The following is a 20,638-nucleotide window of genomic DNA, read 5'->3' as shown; positions in this document are numbered from 1 at the left end:
CAGCCTGGGCAAGAGTGAGACTGTCTTAAAAATAAGAGTAAGTAAATAAAATAAAAAATAAATTTTCCCTTCTAAAAGGATCACAATAACATGAATAGCAAATAGAATGTTTTAGGCAGCAATTATCTAAAATGTGGATGCTCTTGAGCATGCATTCTCAATAGGGGTGAAAATTGGTTCATTGGGGACAAAAAAATTATATTTTGTATAAAGCAAAAAACATTTACAGTCCATAAACAGATACATAGTACATATGTGGTGTTGAAATTTCTTGGGGAAGGGGTGACTAGAAAAAAATCTAAAAAAGCTCTTTAGGGAGGTGATGAAGAAAAGGTTAAGAAGCCAGGGGTTGTGACTCACACCTGTAATCCTAGCTACTTAGGAGGCTTAGGCAGGAGGACTGCTTGAGGCCAAGAGTTCAAAAACAGCCTGGGCAATATAGCGAGATCCCATGTCTACTTAAAAAAAAAAAAAGAAAGAAAAGCTGCTGTGGAGATTCTTTTGCCAAGTCAGGAATACCTAAATTAACTATATTTTTACAAACCCTAAGTGCCGAGATAAAATGGAAAGTTATGGCTATCTCACTTCTAACCAATGTACTTGCAAATGGCTCCAATTCTTTGGTTTTTGTTTCTCCTAGCCAAGGTTGCTAAAATTGTTCAAGGAAAAGACTTGGATTTCTTTTTTTAAATATGATAAATCATTAAATATATAACACAGAGTACAAACCAAGAAAGTAAATTTATTTAAATTACTAAAATAGCTTTTAAAGTCATTTACAGATCAGCTGCTATAATTATTTTTCCTGAAAGACACAGGTAACATATTACTTTTAAATTACTTGGGTCAGTGAAACATTTAATAAAAAGTTATTTCTCTATATAATATGTATGTATAAAATAAGCCTTTTCAAAAACTCTGGTTTTCATAATCCTCTATAAATCAGATGATCTGACTTCTAAGAGGAACAAATTATAGTAAGGGGCATACATTTATGAATACTGGTAGTACTAGAGGAAAGAAGTTAGACCACTCTACTACCACTTGTGGAACTCTCAAAGGGTAAATGACAAAGCCAATGACTGACTCTCTCTAAAAACAATATTTACATTTAATGGTTTGTGGACAATAAAAAAACAAGGTGGATAGATATAGAATTGTAACATTTTAAGAAAACCATAGCAGTTGACAGATGAGAAAGCTCAATTATAGATGCAAAGTTATAACTATACTACTATAGTAGTAAAGAAATACATTTCACACTCTTCATGTAAGTTCACTATCTTGGCTTGAGGCACTCCATAAAATGTATCACGTGCATAGTAAATCTTTATATTTGCTATGGTGTTGTACTAGAGGACCTGGACTGCAACAACTGGATGCACAGAAAACGAAATCTTCTTCAATAGCCCAGGACAGCAGGTTGACAAATGGTTTGTCAATTCCTGAAACTATTTCTTAATTCAAAACAAAAGCTTCAGGATGTGTCCAAAATAAACTGTTACGAATTGACCTAGTCTTTTTTTTTTTTTCTTTTTGAGACAGAGTTTTGTTTTTGTTGCCCAGGCTGGAGGGCAATAAGCCTGGTCTCGGCTTACTGCAACCTTTGCCTCCCGGGTTCAAGCGAATTCTCCTGCCTCAGCCTCCCAAGTAGCTGGGATTACAGGCATGTGCCACCATGCCCGGCTAATTCTTGTATTTTTAGTAGAGACAGGGTTTCACCATGTTGACCAGACTGGTCTCGAACTCCTGACCTCAGGTGATCCACCTGCCTCGGCCTGACCTACTCTTTTTTTTTTTTTTTTTGAGACGGAGTCTCTCTCTGTCGCCCAGGCTGGAGTGCAGTGGTGCGATCTCGGCTCACTGCAAGCTCCGCCTCCTGGGTTCACGCCATTCTCCTGCCTCAGCCTCCCGAGTAGCTGGGACTACAGGCGCCCACAACCGCACCCGGCTAATTTTTTGTATTTTTAGTAGAGACGGGGTTTCACCGTGGTCTCGATCTCCTGACCTTGTGATCCGCCCGCCTCGGCCTCCCAAAGTGCTGGGATTACAGGCGTGAGCCACCGCGCCCGGCCAACCTGACCTACTCTTAAGAGTCAAGTGAACAAATGTATTAAATCTTGCAATATACATGAAGAATCCTTGGGAGGGCCAAGAATTTTTCTTCAAGGAAGGAAAAAGGAGATATAAAAAACAAATCCCAATGGAATCCACTAAGATTAACAGTTCATATACCTATGTTTGACCTACACCTCAGTGGATTACTATAACATTTCCTCCCTTCAGCTTCCCCATTAATTTCTTCCTTGCCTTGTTCTTTCCACCTTCCAACAAACAAAAGAAAAAAAAATTCCAAACACACACCTACGTGACCTTTCATAACTTATGTTCCTATAGGCAGAAGCTAAGGAACTCACACCTACATGGTATAAAAGGGAACATAATGGGAAAATCCATGGTTACATTTAGGGAGCAATCTTACTAATAACTCAAGAAACTTAGTGAGAAATCTAAGTTAAAAAATCAGGAAGGTTCATAAGGAGACAAATCCCTTTCACTGGTCATACATAACTGTAATAATTCAGCCCAGAATCAAAATAGATTCTCTAAGGAACTGCATATAATCTGCACTCCTAAGATACCTTTAACACAGCTCTCAATGGAAACTGAAATGATTCTCTCATATCCTAGATAATTAGGTTGACAAATGATTTTTATGTTCTGTGTTTATGTAAGAACTTAATTTCCTTTAAAAAGAAACCAGTTCTTTCAAAAAGAGCTCTGAATTCTGTCTCTGGTTAGAAAATGTGAACAATTCTCAGAACTTGGGACATGATTTTTCTTCTCTCACTTCTTATAAGCAGATGCCCCTTTTCAAGGCATTTTCAGGTTGCACAGGCAGAACTAAGTGAGAAATGCGGCTCCAGAGGCCATTCAGTTTGTCTGGGTCCATATGATTGTAGGAGTTGGGTGTGTTAGAATTGGTGAACTTGACTTTAAGGAAATCTCTTACTTTTTCTTCAACTTCCTTTAGGCCTAGACTGGTTCCAAGTGTCTCTTCCTCCAATAAGACAGTCAGGACTAGGGCTACATCTTTGAAGGCTGCGTTTTCATGGTCACAATATTTGTAGAAGATCAAAGTAGAGCCTGCGGGCAATGACTCAAAGCGGTGTACCACAGCTGCATTCTGGCCGTTCTTAAATCCATTGCTCAGTTCTTGGTCTACCTCTAGTTTGACAGTATCACTGTCTTGAGTAGCTTTATCTGTCCCATCAATCCGGATGGCACGGACACTACGAAAAGAAGAATAGGCATCAGCAATTTGTTCACTCAGACACCTAAGCGCTTCTTCAGCATCTCGGGCAGCAGTGAGCAGCAAGATAGCAGGCTGAGACCGAGGATGGGAGCTATTAAGATGTTTTTCCAGGAATATTTGGCTCCTTTTCCACAGCTTCTCATCTTGACCTTGATACTTATTCTTAAGTTGATTCATCTGGTTCTGGAACTCTTGAACAGCAGTGGTTTCTACCTCAGGAGTACTAAAGAACCAAAGACTCCCAGAGGCAAGAGCAGCTATCAGAGGAAGTAGCCACCAGCAGCTCCTCTTGCCAAAAGATGCATTTTGGGGTTGTCCAGTCATTTCTACTTAGAAAAAAAGAAATGACAGATATAAATACCATTTTCTTAGATTCAAGGCAAGTGACTTTTAAAATCAGTATCAATCTTTGTAAACATTAGGTAAAAGAGAAAGAACTTTAAAGAAGAAAGCTGAAAATTTTCTTAATAAAATAATTTATCGCATTCTCAAGAAAATCTTACATGCATACACTTGGAATTATGTATATAAATATGCATATGTCTCTTCAATGTAAAAGTATCTTTGAGGAAAAAAGTTTATAAACAAAAGAAATGGCATAAACAAGTCAGAAAAATAATACAGTTTATAAAGTGAAGTTTATTATTTCTACTGCTAACAGCTGGGAGAATAGACTATTAAAAGACAATTTATAAAATATTTTTTAATTTAGAAACTCAGCATTCACATGGCTAATTATTCAAGGTGAAATATTTCTGAAGTATATAAAAGGATAAAGAAAAGGATGCAGGCTGGACACAGTGGCTCATGCCTGTAATCCCAGCACTTCGGGAGGCCGAGGCATGAGGATCACAAGGTCAGGAGATCGAGACTGTGAAACCTCGTCTCTACTAAAAATACAAAAAACTAGCTGGGTGTGGTGGCACAAGCCTGTAGTCCCAGCTACTTGGGAGGCTGAGGCAGGAGAATCACTTAAACATGGGAGGCGGAGGTTGCAGTGAGTCAAGATCACGCCACTGCACTCCAGCCTGGTGACAGAGCGAGACTCCATCTCAAAAAAAAAAAAAAAAAAAGAAAAGTAGGCAATATGAATGAACATCTTCTACATGTTATAATAGCTAGCTGTCCCTTTAATTTTACTGATGTATGGCCTTTTGTGGTATGCAAGTTAACACTGGTAAAACTTAGTTTGTAACTCGTTAATTACTATTGGCAATAATAATAGTATTAATTTATATTTAGTGCTTTTCAGTTTATAAAGTTCTTTCTCATATTCTACTTCATTTATTCAGTTAATATGATAGTACCAATAATACTTTTAGACCTTCTATTTATTGACTGTTTCAAGCTATTAATTTTAGTATGGACCTTTTAGAGCAGCAGTTCTCAAGGTGTGATCTGTGGGGTACCTCAAGACCCTATTTTGCAGGGGAGATGTCCATGAAGTTAAAACTATTCTTCTTTTTTTTTTTTTGTTTTTATTTTTTGAGACGGAGTCTCACTCTGTCGCCCAGGCCGGAGTGCAGTGGCCAGATCTCAGGTCACTGCAAGCTCCGCCTCCCGGGTTCACGCCATTCTCCTGCCTCAGCCTCCCAAGTAGCTGGGACTACAGGCACCCGCCACCTCGCCCGGCTAGTTTTTTGTACTTTTCAGTAGAGACGGGGTTTCACCGTATTAACCAGGATGGTCTCGATCTCCTGACCTCGTGATTCGCCCATCTCGGCCTCCCAAAGTGCTGGGATTACAGGCTTGAGCCACCGCGCCCGGCCAGTTAAAACTATTCTTCTAACACTAAGATGTTATTTGACTTTCACCTTGTGTTGACATTTGCACTGATAATGCAAAAGCAATGGTGGGAAAAACTTTTGATGCTTTAGCATGAGTTACAGGGCAGTGGCACCAAACTGTACGACTGTAGTCGTTGTTATTTTTCACTGCCATGCATTCAAGGTTTAACAAAGCGACATTCCTTTACTTAAGAATGTCCTTTATGAAGCAGTTAATTATTTATCTTATTAAATCTCAATCCTTGGGTACATATCTTGTCAACATTCTTTCTGAAGAAATGGCAAGTACGCACAAAGCACTTCTGCTGCATCATACAGTACCATGGTTGTCTCAAGGAAAATAATTTTGTGCAAATGAATTACAAGGTGAATTAGCACATTTTTCAGGAATACTATTTTTTACTTGAAAGAACAAGTAAACTATGGTCAGACTTGTGTATTCTGCAGACATTTGCTTTCAAGTGAAAATTAGGATTTTAGAATCCTAAATCTGCCACCATGAGTTTGATATTTTATATTACATTCCTAATGTGTCAATGTTTGGGAAAATCTGCATTTCTCAGTGAACCAATGTTTTCCAAATGACCAGTGCACGATATTCCATTCAAAGTATAAGAAAGACCAATGAATTTTACTGTAATAGAGTACTAAAAGCTCAGTAAGATGGTTTCAGATATCCTATTTCAAGTAACATTTAAGAAACTAACACTTGTTGAGTTTTGGAGAGTTCAAAAAAGAATAGCCACAATTATCTGAAAAGGCTATTAAAATTTTTCCTATCTGTATAAAGCTGGATTTTTTGTAGATACTTCAACCAAAATATATTGTAACAGACTGAATACAGAAGCATATATAATCCAAATCCATTTTTTAAAGAGATCAGAAAAAATGCAAAGCAATCTGATCTGTCACTCATCTTGCTAAATTATTTAAAATCAATTAATAAATATTTTTTTAAAATTTCAACTTTAATTTCCTGGTACATATGGATAGATATAACCCATATTTTCAACAAAAAGCTCTTTGAAGTTCTTAATAACTTTACTAGTGTAAAGCGGTACCAAGAACAAAAAATGTGAGAATCATCATTAATCTATTTTCTTTTTTTTTGAGACAGAGTCTTGTTCTGTTGCCCAGCCTGGAGTGCAGTGGTGCAATCTCGGCTCACTGCAAGCTCTGCCTCCTGGGTTTACACCATTCTCCTGCTTCAGCCTCCTGAGCAGCTGGGACTACAGGCGCCCACCACCACCCCCAGCTAATTTTCTTTGCGGTTTTTAAGTAGAGACGGGGTTTCACCATGTTAACCAGGATGGTCTCAATCTCCTGACCTTGTGATCCGCCCACCTCGGCCTCCCAAAGTGGGGGGATTACAGGCTTGAGCCACCGCTTGAGATGGAGTCTCGCTTTGTCTCCAGGCTGGAGTGCAGTGGTGCGATCTCGGCTCACTGCACCCTCCGCTTCTCGGGTTCAAGCAATTCTCCTGCCTCAGCCTCCTGAGTAGCTGGGACTACAGGCGTGTGCCACTATGCCCAGCTAATTTTTGTACTTTTAGTAGAGACAGGGTTTCACCATGTTGGCCAGGATGGTCTCGATCTCTTGATTTCACGATCCGCCTGCCTTGGCCTCCCAAAGTGCTGGGATTACAGGCATAAGCCACCATGTTCAGCCCATGAATTTATTTTCTTAGTACTGTTTCAGGATAATAAGACTTGGAGAACTAAAGAAACTTGCAACAAGGCTGTAAAGGAGGTAAGTGGTCCAATCTAGTTCAAATGCAAGTGTGCAGACTCCGAAAGCCATTGTAATCCCAAAAGTCATGCTCTGGCTGGCTGTCTTTCAATTCAGCATGGTTTCCTCAGTTAACAGTATTAGTAGCTTTACTTATTATTAGCTATTACTTTTGGTCTTATGGACGGTAAAGTGAAGGGGCAATACCAGATGTTGTCTCATATATAGTTTGTCCATAAATAATTTCACTGCTAGTAGAATATATACTTTTTCCTCTAAAGTGCTTAAAATATGATTCTTCAAATAGCATCAAGTCATACTGCTGTCAAAAACCATTTTTAAATAATTATGGAATAATTATGGAATACCAATTTTACAGAAATATTTAATTAAAACTGAATACACAAACTTACGTCGGCTGGAGGTTGATGGTGACTGGTTTCCAAGCTCTGATTTCTGAATGTTGTCATCTAATGGTGAGAGTAATAAAATAAGACTATCAACTGATGTTTCATAATTTGAGTATTTATTTCTAGTAGACAAAGAAGATACAAATTCCACCAGGAAAAAAAGAAGACAGAGATCAGCCAGAAGCAGAAGAAAAAGTAGAACATCTGAGTGCTGATTAGACTGAGGGCTCCTTGAGACACAAGACCTATTTCTTTCATAGCTGTTCACAGCATATGGTGGGGTCTAGTAGAAAGCACACAATAATTAGTTTTCAGAGAAAGTTTGGAAGTATTTGACCCATAAGTATCTAATGGGATTGGTGAAACTTCCGGGATAAAAAGGACAAAAAAAATAAGCACACCATAATAAAATGAAACATACCACTTGAAAAACTGCCATATATTGAACTCTTGCCTGGTGAAGATGCTGTAAAGAGGGGAAAAATAAGGACAAAATGTGGATTATAGACTACTGAGCTGTCTGGATAAGGTGTTTTAATATAAAACTCAATCTTAATCTTCACTATTTTCTACCTCAAACCAATTCAATATTTCATCTGGGGATTCTGACCATTTCAAATACTAGTAGTAGTTTAAAATCACGTTTAAAAACTTCTCATCATTTCTGTTAATAGACAAGTAATTAAGTAATTCTGTTTTAGGCTTGTGGTTAAACAATAGAGCTCAAAAATAATTTTCTCACAACTCTGTCAAATCTCTACATCCATCTAAATTTATTTAGAAAATAAATTAAGCCGGGCACAGTGGCTCATGCCTGTAATTCCAACAACTCAAGAGGCTGAGGTGAAAGGACAGCTTGAGCACAGGAGTTTAAGACCAGCCTGGGTAACACTGTGAGACCCCATCTCGGATAAAAAAATAAATAAATAAATAAAAACAAGAAAATAAATTAAAAACAATCCTAACCCTTCCCTTTCCCTTCCATCTTTTTTTAGCATACCAGCAGGTTTTAAAATCTAAGAGAGGAAATGGAGGGACAGGCTTCAGAAAGTATAGAGGCTGAGTTATCTCATTCATATGACCTATATTACCAGTATTGCCATCTATCACTTGACTGGACTTTTATAATTTTTGTATATATAAACGAACTTCCTGGTGGATCTTCTTAGGGTTTTATCAATAACTTTCGTTTGAGAAACACTGGAATAACTGGAGGAATAATATTAGCTCTGCTAACATTCAGAAATAGCCTTATTTTTGGTCATATGACAAAAAGCTGCATAATGATGTCATAAGACAAAATGACAGCAAATCTAAGAGGAATATTGTTTTTCAGTTACCAGTTTAGCTTAGGATATTTCATTATTTAGAAGCTTCTAAGTTAGGTTATCAAAGTTACAACTAAAATAACAAAATAAAAAAACCTAACCACACAAAACCCAAATCCATCAGATGTTTATTTTGAATACTTCACTCCATGGTTGCAAAGATCAAATGAGATAATATATATAAAAATGCTGTGAAGTGCAATTCTATGATGTTAATGAAGGACAGCTAAATAATAATTATGTACCATATATAATATTTATATAATTCATATAACACAAACACATACACAACAGGGTATATACTGCCAAGGCAGGACATCGTCCAAAGGGTAACTGATATCCTTTTCATCAACATTACTAGAGATGCTAACAACAATTCTAAAAAACATCTTTTTAAAAGAAAAAACTCAGCTGGGCACAGTGGCTCACGCCTGTAATCCCAACACTTTTTGGGAGGTCAAGGTGGGTGGATCACCTGAGGTCAGGAGTTTGAGACCAGCCTGTCTCTATTAAAATACAAAAATTAGCCGGCTGTGGTGGTGCACCACCAGCTACTTCGGAGGCTGAGGCACGAGAATCACTTGAACCCAGGAGGCGGAGGCTGCAGTGAGCTGAGATCACGCTACTGCACTCCAGCCTAGGCAACGGTGCAAGACTCTGTCTCAAAAAGAAAAAAACTCAAGCTTTTCTAATCTAAAGAGTATGGTGATAATCAATCACTCTATAACCATCAAGAGTAGAGGGCACAAATCCTCCATAGTTGCTACTGATTCTACAGAAAACATTGTTAACAATAAATAAGCCCGGATAATTATGAGATTTTAGACTTTAAAAAATTGTGTTTACACATATAAGCTCATTACAATAATTTAGTTATAGGCACTATTGTCTCTAAAGGCAAGAAAATTGAGGTTCACAAAGGTTAAGTGATTTTACCAAGATTACTCAATTAGTAAGTGGAAGAGCTAGGCCTGGAGCCCAAGAGCTTTAACTACAAACTGTCTTCTTTACCTAAATTTCTGAGACAGGTTCCAAAGCATTTATATTAATGCTCTGACCTCTCCATGCACATATATTCTTCTCTATAATCATTGTTTTATCATCTGGCAAACAGGAAAAAGTAAAGACAGTGGTTCCATCTTTCCTAAAAGGTTTGGATGCAGGCAGAAGCCTGAACTGGGACCTGTCTACCCAGGAAACTGGTGCTAACATTGGGTGACAATGTTCCATGGAGTAGAATCTATAGCCCAAGGTTCCTGAACATTCAGGTCTAAAAATGACTTTTTTTCCCTCACCAAAGCAGGCAGAAATATATAAAGAATGAGAGATAAAATGTGGAATGCTGAGAAAACATTTTTAAAAATACTCTTGAAGAGGAATCTATTATATAACATTGTTTGAAAAATCACTGTAGTCTTTCACTTCCATTGAAAATATTTTCTTCTTGCTCATCGTTCTATCTTAAAGTCCTCATGTGGTTGAATGTCTAAAAGATCCTATTACACACACACGTCTGGTATGTTACTGTTACATAACTCTGAAAGCTCAATGTGGTATCTATATATGGTAGGTGGCTGGCAACCAAGGTATAATTCTGTAAGCCATAATAAATATAGTAATTTAAGACAAAGTAGAAATGCAAACAGATAAAACACTAAAAATTAGCTATTAATTTAGCAACTAAAAATATCTATTTCTGCATTTTAATTAGATGTTCAATATAATTATTTTTTCCTTCTGTATTGCAGTGTCTTATTAGAGGAAAAATTATGCAAACATTTTCTGGTAAGTATGTACTAACTTCACTTATCTGGAAGTCATTTATCTGATATTAATTACTCAGAATATATAGTTAAGAACTAAGAAATGACACAGATGCCTCTGAGCTTTTCACATTATATATACTAAAACTCATGCATTTTTACATCCAAGAGTATCTCTTGGGTCTTCAAATTTAATTTTAATGTTTGATTCTGGTTGCAAACATAATTCTAATAAGCTGAATAATTAATATTTGGTTTCCTAACTACAATATTAGGTCAGGAAGAGCAAATTATAAGAGGAAATGGTTTTCTAATATCAGGCATATACTCACAGCAATAAGAAATGACAATCGACAATAAGACAAGGGCAAAAAGTTATTTCGGTTCTAGGCTGCTGAAGAACTCACTTATATGTGCGCTAAAAAAGTCACTGCTAAGAAAAAATGAATTATGACCACTCCCAGTTTACTGATGGAAAAGCAGGGCCACAGACATCATCTGGTTCAATTACAGAGTTAATTATCCCATGATCAAGAGATACATGATGTGGATTTTTACATTATCTAAATAAGAGAATACCTGATGACCTCCAGACCTATTGTGGCTAGATGAGTACAGTAGGGAGCGAGGTTAAAGGTCACTTAAAGCAGAGAATATGCGTGGACTTTAAAAAAATATGGTCAAGATTTAATGTGGACACATTTCCACAGAAATTATAGAAAGTGGGTTCAGAGTATGATGGTTTTATCACATAAATTTATAGTATTCCTTAAATTCTGTGACATTTAATCCATCCAAAACCTAAACATGAGGCTGGGTGTGGTAGCTCATGCCTGTAATCCCAACACTTTGGGAGGTTGAAGCAGGCAGATCACTAGAGGTCAGCAGCTCAAGACCAGCCTGGCTAACATGGTGAAACCCCATCTCTACTAAAAGTACAGAAATCAGCTGGGCATGGTGGCGCATGCATACAAGTCCTAGCTACTCAGGAGGCTGAGGCACAAAAATGACCTGAATGTGGGAGGCGGAGGCTGCAGTGAGCTGAGATCATGCCACTGCACTCCAACCTGGGCAACAGAGGGAGACTTCATCTCAAAAAACACAAAAACAAAACAAAACACAAAAACCCAGAAAGGCTGGGCACGGTGGCTCAAGCCTGTAATCCCAGCACTTAGGGAGGCCAAGGCAGGTGGATCATGAGATCAGGAGTTCAAGAGCAGCCTGACCAATATGGTGAAACTCCATCTATACTAAAACTACAAAAATTAGCTGGGCGTGTAAAAATACAAAAATTAACCAGGTGTAGTGGTGCGCACCTGCAGTCCTAGCTATTTCGGAGGCTGAGGCAGGAGAATTGCTTGAACCTGGGAGGCAGAGGTTGCAGTGAACCAAGATTGCACCACTGTACTCCAGCCTGGACAACAGAGAAAGACTCCATCTCAAAAACAAAACAAAACAAAAAACAGAAAAAAAAACCCAAACCCTAAACATGAAAATATAACTTGTGCATTTCAGCCTTTATTATGTAAAATTATGAGTATACAAAGCTGTTCCAAAATCTGCTAAAAGCGAAAAATAAGTATTGTTAAAAGAGTAGAATTTCATTATTGTATAAAGACTGTATTGCTGCTAGAACTGAGAGCTTGTTAAGACTCATCAATCTCTGGTTTGCTCCCGCCAGTATTTACATTCTACACCTAGCCCATGTGCTGCCAGTCCAAGCAAATAGAAATTACTAACCTAGTAATCATAGCTGTACTTTATTAGTGAAATCACAAACAACCTAAATGTTTACCTGAAGAACTAAACATTTTTGTCAAGAAAAACATAGCCAATACGCTTCAGATTATTTCACTAACAGAGCTTTATCTACTTACTTTGCATCCTAGTTCTTATTCTTGCAGTCTGGGGGGCCCATTCCTCAAGAGTTCTTTGATATCCTGAGCCTGAAGCAAATACATATATCAAAAGATAATTTCCCATACTTTGAAAGTTTATACCATATTCCAGTGCTATAAAATTAATCTATCAGAAAGACAAAATAAAAGAGGGGAAGAAAACAATAAAAGCAATAGTTTTATAAGTAAAAAATAATTTCAAAGGATCCTATCAGTGAGGATGAACCACTTCCTATAGCAAAGCAGGTAGCAAATAAATATATTATCACTCAGTATAAATTACTTGTGGTAAAATAGCCCTGAACACATTTCCACATCACAGAGTAATTATTACAGGTAGTACCAATCCGTGGTGAATTAAAAAGGTAAAGAGGGGTAAAATGACTTGAAATTTTATTACGACTTTTGTTAGGAGAATAAGGCAAGGTTAGAATTGATTGACTGAGGCTAGGCACGATGGTTTATGCCTGTAATCCCAGCACTTTGGCAGGCCGAGGTGGGCGGATCACAAGGTCAGGAGATTGAGACCATCCCCGTCTCTACTAAAAATTTAAAAAATTAGCCGGGCATGGTGGCGGGCGCCTGTAGTCCCAGCTACTCAGCAGGCTGAGGCAGGAGAATGGCGTGAACCCGGGAGGCGGAGCTTGCAGTGAGCCAAGATAGCACCACTGCACTCCAGCCTGGGCCACAGAGTAAGACCCTGCGTCAAAAAAAAAAAAAAAAAAAAAAATTGATTGACTGAAAAAAGAGCAGGCAACCAACTACTTACTCAGCACTGAAGGTTGCTTATCATGAGCTGTGAAGTTGCGACCTGAAACAGAAAACAGGGATGAGGTCATAGAATACTTGAAAATAACAACAAAAAACATGCTGCATAGACATTTTGCTTGTTTACTGTGGATACTAAAACAAACAACAAACAAAAAACATCAGTTCCAAGCATGTAAGTATATAAGTGTGTGTATATATATATAAAAACCATGCATATACTATATATATATATATATATATATAAAAGTGTATTTCTTTTCCCCTCATTTCTAAACTTCAAAATGTTTAGGAATTGGACAACAAGAAGGAGTCAGTTTTAGGATCAGTACCATCAAAACAATGATTACGTACAGTCAATGTGTATCAGCTATTGAGTATAATTTTGTTTAATTCTTGTTTTTTGAGACAGGGTCTGACTCTGTCACCCAGGCTGGAGTGCAGTGGTGCAATCTCAGCTCACTGCAACCCTCGCTTCCCGGGTTCAAGATATTCTCCTGCCTCAGCTTCCCAAATACTTGGGATGACAGGTGTGCACCACCACGCAAGACTAAATGTTTTGTATTTTTAGTAGAGACAGGGTTTCACCATGTTTGCCAGGGTGGTCTCAAACTCTTGACCTCAAATGATTTGCCTGCCTCGCCCTCCCAAAGTGCTGGGATTACAGGCATGAGCCACCGTGCCCAGCCAATTTTGCTTAATTCTTGTGTGGCAGATGCTATTGTTGTTCCCATTTTATAAATAAGGGAAAACCAGCCGGATGTGGTGGCTCATACCTGTAATCCCAGCACTTTGGGAGGCCAAGGTGGGCAGATCACAAGGTCGAGATCAAGACCATCCTGGCTAACATGGTGAAACCCTGTCTCTACTAAAAATACAAAAAAAAATTAGCCCGGCATGGTGGCGGGTGCCTGTAGTCCCAGCTACTCGGGAGGCTGAGGCAGGCAGGAATGTCGTGAACCCGGGAGGCGGAGCTTGCTGTGAGCCAAGATTGCGTCACTGCACTACAGCCTGGGCGACAGAGCGAGACTCTATGTCGAAAAAAAAAAGGGAAAACCAAAATTGGTAATTTTTCCAAAATTATATATCTAAAAGTAGTGGGGCCGAGATACAAATCCAGGCAGTCCATATCATATACCACATACCATACCATAGAGAAATGGTATATACTATCTATGCAGATTTATGGACATTGCAAAGTAGCTATGAAGTAAAACATGCTACTTCAGGTTTTGAGGAGGTATTTAAGGATAACTGTAAAATGACACAATGGGATGACTAACAAATGGCACCTTTTAACAAGGTGAATTTTCAGATCTGCCCTGAGGAAATGAGTTACTCTTTGATGATAAATACAAGTATCCATTTACATTTATTTATTTTCAACTTTTTCTGAATACAAACATATGCTAGCTGTTTTAAAAAAGTGCCATTCTAGAAATGCGTAATTTAAAAATTCATGAACATCTATCTGTTAAGTATGTGCAAAACATTGAATGTAGAAATACTATGGTAAGTAAGACAGATATATATTCTCTCAGCTTTGTTTTCAGTCTATACTAAAAATACACTTTTTAAAAAGTGGATACATACCTTTTAATACTTTTTCATCAAATTCTAAGACATACTTTTTAAAAAATGCCCTCTGATCTACAGATGTATCTTTTAATTAATGGTATGGCACAGTTTAACTGGATGGTTTTTCTTTCTCATTGATACATAAAATCAATAGTATCTTAAAGTCAATGAAATACATCTTGATCACCTTTTCATTAGTATATATAACTCATTATATAAAACTCATTTTTCATTTCTAAATAGTATTTTTTTTTTTTTTTGAGATGGAGTCTCACTCTGTCACCCAGGCTGGAGTGCAGTGGTGCGATCCCAGCTCACGGCAGCCGTCGCCTGTTGGGTTCAAGCGATTCTTGTACCTCAGCCTCCCAAGTAGCTGGGATTACAGGCACCTACCATCACACTTGGTTAATTTTTGTATTTTTAGCAGAGACGGGTTTCACCATGTTGGCCAGGCTGGTCTCAAACTCCTGGCCTCAAGTAATCCACCTGCCTCAGCCTCCCAGTGCTGGGATTACAGGTGTGAGCCACCGCCCCCAGCCTAAATAGTATCTCACCACATGGGTATAACATCATTTATACAGGTAGATACATTTAAGAGTTTCCAAAGATCAAAGATTTGGAGTAAAATAGGGCAAATACATAAAATAATTCAAAGAGTAATTTTCCACAACTGATTTTTTTCCAGCAGCTAATTCATTTTATGTCTCATTTTATAGTCATAAATCCAGAACCTACTAAAAATTAAAATGAAAAATATAAAATTGAATTCTATAAACACAATGATTATAAAACATATTTCCAAAGGCTTTTTCATTTTCTCTTTTTCTTGAGACAGAGTCTCACTCTGTCGCCCAGACTGGAATGCAGTGACGCAATCTCGACTCACTGCAAGCTCCGCCTCCTCCCGGGTTCAGGCCATTCTCCTGCCTCAGCCTCCCGAGTAGCTAGGACTACAGGTGTCTGCCACCATGCCCAGCTAATTTTTGTGTTTTCAGTAGAGATGGGGTTTCACCATGTTGGCCAGGATGGTCTCGGTCTCTTGACCTCATGATCTGCCTGCCTCAGCCTCCCAAAGTGCTGGGATTACAGGTGTGAGCCACCATGCCCGGCCTTCCAAAGGCTTTTTCTTAAGAAAAGAAAGTAATGTGGAAGGAATAAAAAAGTTCTTGAAGGTTTTTACATACAAAGATATTTTTGGTTAATAACTCAGATTTTGGGAGACTTGATTTAAAAATGTCCAAAGAAAAAAACAGTAGTACCAAAATAATAAAGGTGGCTGGGTGCAATGGTTCACACCTGCAATCCCAGCATCTTGGGAGGCTGATGTGGGAGGAATGCTTGCGCCCAAAAGTTTGAGACCACCCTGAGCAACACAGTGAGACTCCGTCTCTATAAAAAATTTAAAAATTAGTTGGGCATGGTGGCACATGCCTATAGTCTTAGCTACTCAGGAAGCTGAAGCAGGAGGATCCCTTGAACCCAGGAGTTCGAGGCTGCAGTGAACCATGATCGCACCACTACACTTGCCTGGGCAACAGAGCGAGAACCTATCTCAAAAAAAGAAAAAAGAAAAGAAAATAATAAAGTTAAAAAAAATGTCACCAATGATTCTTAAGCAAATCATTATTAGCATTTTGGTATATTACTTTCCAATCTTTTTTTGTTATATCTTCTCAATATTTGATCACAAAAATATTCAGTTGTAAGACTGAAATGAATATTTATATACCCATCACCGAGCTTGCCATTAACTTTTTATTACATGTGCTTTATCACTTATTCATTCATCCTTCCAAACTTTTACAACAGAGTTGAAATTGTACTAATATAAAATTTTATGTCCTTATTAGAATAAGTGCATATAAATAGGCTCAAACTACTACATTAGTCTGTTAAAATAAAAACAATCAACCCATTTATATTGCTAGCAAAGACATTCAACAAATCACAGGAAGCAGTAGTTCCTTTGCTTGTTTTTTAAGTTCAAATTCAGGTTTGGATATAGAGAATAACAATTCCATAAGTGTCATAAGGTCAAGGGGTAGAGATATATTGGATAAGTTTTTTTTTTTTAAGTATTCATTATTCCTCTTTTTCAATATTTACATTAAATTTCAAAAGAGGATCTTCAAAAATAGGAACAGCATTTGACCAAGCTCACAGGTAGAACTGTAAACACAGCTTTACTTACTTTGTGATGACTGCCAAAATGATTCTGTATATTGACTAGATGATCTGGTGGCTTTATCTAAAAAATAAAAAACAGTACACTACAAATAATATTCAACTTTTAAACTGCACATTTTATAAGACAACAGTGAGAAATTAATAAAAAGAGCAAAAATATTCAGATAACTCCCAGGTGGTTAAAAACTTGGATGCATAATTTATTTTAAAAAGTTTCTAGGCTGGGTGCAGTGGCTTTCACCTATAATCCCAGCACACTGGGAGGCTGAGGCAAGCGGATCACCTGAGGTTAGGAGTTCGAGACCAGCCTGGCCAACATGGTGAAACCCTGTCTCCACTAAAAATACAAAAATTATCTGGGCGTGGTGGCGCGTGCCTGTAATCCAAGCTACTTAGGAGGCTGAGAGCAGGAGAACTGCTTGAACCCGGGAGGCAGAGGTGCAGTGAGCCAAGATCACACCACTGTACTCCAGCCTGAGCGACAGAGTGAGACTCCATCTCAAAAAAAAAAAGGTTAAAAAAGTTTCTAAAGTATCACGTCACATCTAAAAAATTAGCTGATAATCACTTAAAAAATTGTTATGATATAGAACATGCCACAAGGTAATGAGATAATAAAACCTTTGAGTTGAGAAACATTTTGTAAGTTTACAACAGTGGATCATCTTGAAATCATCAGTATCCAGTTTTGCTTTAAATTTTTATTGCAAGTGGGCAATATTTTTGTATACTCTTTTTCTTTCTTTCTTCTTCTTCCTCTTTTTTTTTTTTTTTAAAGACATGGAGTCTCACGTTATTGCCCAGGCTGGTCTTGAACTGAAGGGATCCTCCTGCCTCAGCCTCCTCAGTATCTGGGACTATAGGTACCTATCACTATGCCTTGCTTTCAGTCTACTCTTCTTAAAAACATATAAAAGTAGAATTTTTATATGTTTTTAAGTAGAAAAGTTTCCATATAAAAGTAGAATTTATAACTAAATTAGTTTAAAAGTGATCAGGTTGCTGTTTTGGAAACAGCCACATTGACACAAAAAGGTGAAGTGGCCTTTTTTTTGTTTTTGAGATGGAGTCTCGCTCTGTCGCCCAGGCTGAAGTGCGATGGCATGATCACAGGACCTGGGGTTTATGTACTTCCAAATAGTTATGCTGGTAGCAATGGCAGCAAACTATTGGCTATATAAATGGTTTAATTAATCTCTGATTTTTAGAGCTTCATGTAACACGTATGAACACTAGTAATAGCACTTAGTGTCTACTATGTGCCAGGTAATGTTTTGCATATATGAATTAATTTAACACTCACAACAATCCAGATGACGAGACTGAGGAACACAGAAGTTAAATAACTCTCTAAGGGCAAACAGCTAAAAAGTGAAGGAATGGAACCCAGGAATTCTGGTTAGACACTACCAGCGTGTTACAAATCTCCATTTCTATATCAAAAATACATAGGAAAAATGAGGAAGGGTGGGAAATACACAGAATGCCAAATGCCCATCAACTGGCTTATAATGCCAGGCATGGTGGCCCACACCTATAATCTCAGCACTTTGGGAGGATGAGGCAGGAGAATTGCTTAAGCCTGGGAGGTCGAGGCTGCAGTGAGCCATGGTCGCATCACTGTACTCAAACCTGGGTGATACAGCGAGATCCTGTCTCAAAAAAATAAAAAACAAAAACAAAACCAGGTTATGTACTTATTTTTATTTTATTTTGTTTTGTTTTTTTTGAGACGGAGTCTTGCTCTGTTGCCCAGGCTGGAGTGCAGTGGCGCGATCTCGGCTCACTGCAAGCTCCGCCTCCTGGGCTCATGCCATTCTCTTGCCTCAGCCTCCCGAGTAGCTGGGACTACCGGTGCCCGCCACCAGGTCTGGCTAATTTTTTTGTATTTTTAGTAGAGACGGGGTTTCATCGTGTTAACCAGGATGATCTCTATCTCCTGACCTTGTGATCCGCCTGCCTCAGCCTCCCAAAGTGCTGGGATTACAGATGTGAGCCACTGTGCCCAGCCTTATGTACTTATTTTTGAAGTGAAATGATGAAGTAAAGGATAGGAATTACAGGTCAGGCATGGTGGCTCACGCCTGTAATCCCAGCACTTTGGGAGGCAGAGGCAGGTGGATCACCTGAGGTCAGGAGTTTAAGACCAGCCTGGCCAACAAGGTGAAATCTCGTCTCTACTAAAAATACAAAAATTAGCCAGGTGTGGTGGTGCACACCTGTAATCCCAGCTACTCGGGGGGCTGAGGCAGGAGAATCACTTGAACTCGGGACGCAGAGGCTGCAGTGAGCCGATATCGCGCCACTGCACTCCAGCCTGGGTGACAGAGCGAGATTCCGCCTCAAAAAAAAAAAAAAAAAGAATTGGAATTACAGAAATTTTAAGGAGGTGGTGAGGGGAAAGTGCAGGACTAAAGTATAAAATTACTCATTATTTACAGAGTTTACAAATTTGTTTAGCATTATCTTTTTTGTTCAACATTATCTTAAGCCTCAAACTGGTATTTTTCTCTCTTTAGTCTTTAGTCAACTCTTTCACTGAATGAACTTAAATTCACATAAACAATCAGAACTTGTTAATTAATAACTTGGTTTGAATTTGAAAATCCAGAGATAAAGGTAGTTATCTAATTAAATGAAAACTTCCTAAAAGTAACACTCCAGATAGTGTTGTCAGTTCCAATGGCAATGTGATTAGTTTCTCTATAAAATTCAAAAACAACAAATTCCTTTGAACACAAAAATATCTTATTTTCCACAAATATCAAAAAAAGCTAAAAGTGATTTGTTTAGATGTCATGACATATTATTAATCAGATCTATACATGAAATAATTAATTTTAATAAATAGTAAAAGAAAAATTCACTTTTTATAAAGTAGTAATAAAAATATGAAAGTTTTTTTTTAAAAAGCAAATTCATGGAATACCAAAGATAGTTCTATGAGAAGAGTCATATGTATATAAAGCAACGTTACCTCCAGATTCATCAGAATCCCTGGATCTGGCCTTAACAGTAGTGACACTGCTCTGAGAGCTGTCTTGATCATCTTCTTCAGTTTCTCCTAAAGAGAAGTAAACAATATACTAGTATACTCTTATTTTAATGCTCAAAAGATCTGAATTTTAAAAAAACAAGCAAGTAATTTAACATTAAGAGAAGGCTTTTAGGTTATCAGATACAGATCTGCTGTTTATCATGCTTATTATTTTGAATCCCAAAGTTCCAAATGAACTAAAATTTAGCTCAATTTGTGTTCTCTGGGGCACATAATACTTTCCTAAACAAATATTCACAGTAATATCTAAAAAACTATATTCTAAGCCTTTAATGTGGAGTCAAAAATGAACAGATGAGCATTAAACAGTGGAAAAAGTTTATGGGGAGGAAAACTACATATAATTAGTGTGTAGTTAAATTCAGATGTGTGTTTGTGTGTGTGTGTGTTGGTGGTGGAGGGGTAGTGTATACACACCTGCACACAAACATTCTATTATGCAGGTGACCACCCTCAGATTATGCTGGGCTTCAACAAAAACTAAATTTTACTCCTGTACTTTTCAAACATAAACTGATTATGAGAATTTGGAAAACTGATTTTTTTTTTTTTTTGAGACGGAGTCTCGCTCTGTCACCCAAGCTGGAGTGCAGTGGCCGGATCTCAGCTCACTGCAAGCTCCACCTCCCGGGTTCACGCCATTCTCCTGCCTCAGCCTCCCGAGTAGCTGGGACTACAGGCGTCCGCCACCTTGCCCGGCTAGTTTTTTGTATTTTTTTAGTAGAGACGGGGTTTCACCGTGTTAGCCAGGATGGTCTCAATCTCCTAACCTTGTGATCCGCCCGTCTCGGCCTCCCAAAGTGCTGGGATTACAGGC

The 20,638-nt window shown here is 38.1% G+C and overlaps 1 protein-coding gene across 13 annotated transcripts in view; it reads right to left on the bottom strand.

Annotated features, from left to right (window-relative positions):
- Nucleotides 1-722: 722 nt before the first annotated feature.
- TOR1AIP1 (torsin 1A interacting protein 1) overlaps nt 723-20,638 on the bottom strand; it is a 37,571-nt gene continuing 17,655 nt past the window's right edge. For 3 of the 13 annotated variants that reach the window (XR_012428692.1, XR_012428704.1, XM_074026750.1), the window contains 7 exons: nt 19,741-19,827; nt 16,768-16,824; nt 13,000-13,041; nt 12,210-12,278; nt 7,663-7,707; nt 7,245-7,524; nt 723-3,645 (listed from right to left, as the gene is read on the bottom strand). Coding sequence is in view for 9 of the 13 variants with exons in the window: in XM_074026750.1 (XP_073882851.1) it covers nt 2,855-3,645; nt 7,245-7,524; nt 7,663-7,680 (1,089 nt within the window). In the remaining 4 variants the exon portion in view is untranslated. The remainder of the gene's footprint in view (nt 3,646-7,244; nt 7,525-7,662; nt 7,708-12,209; nt 12,279-12,999; nt 13,042-16,767; nt 16,825-19,740; nt 19,828-20,638) is intronic. The other 10 variants (XR_012428689.1, XR_012428696.1, XM_005540130.4 and 7 more) reach the window with 5 other exon arrangements.

The sequence above is a fragment of the Macaca fascicularis genome, chromosome 1 (assembly GCF_037993035.2).
Source record: "Macaca fascicularis isolate 582-1 chromosome 1, T2T-MFA8v1.1".
NCBI lineage: Eukaryota > Metazoa > Chordata > Mammalia > Primates > Cercopithecidae > Macaca > Macaca fascicularis.
The sequence above is the reverse complement of the archived record's forward strand: the minus strand, read 5'-3'. Positions and strand labels throughout refer to the sequence as shown.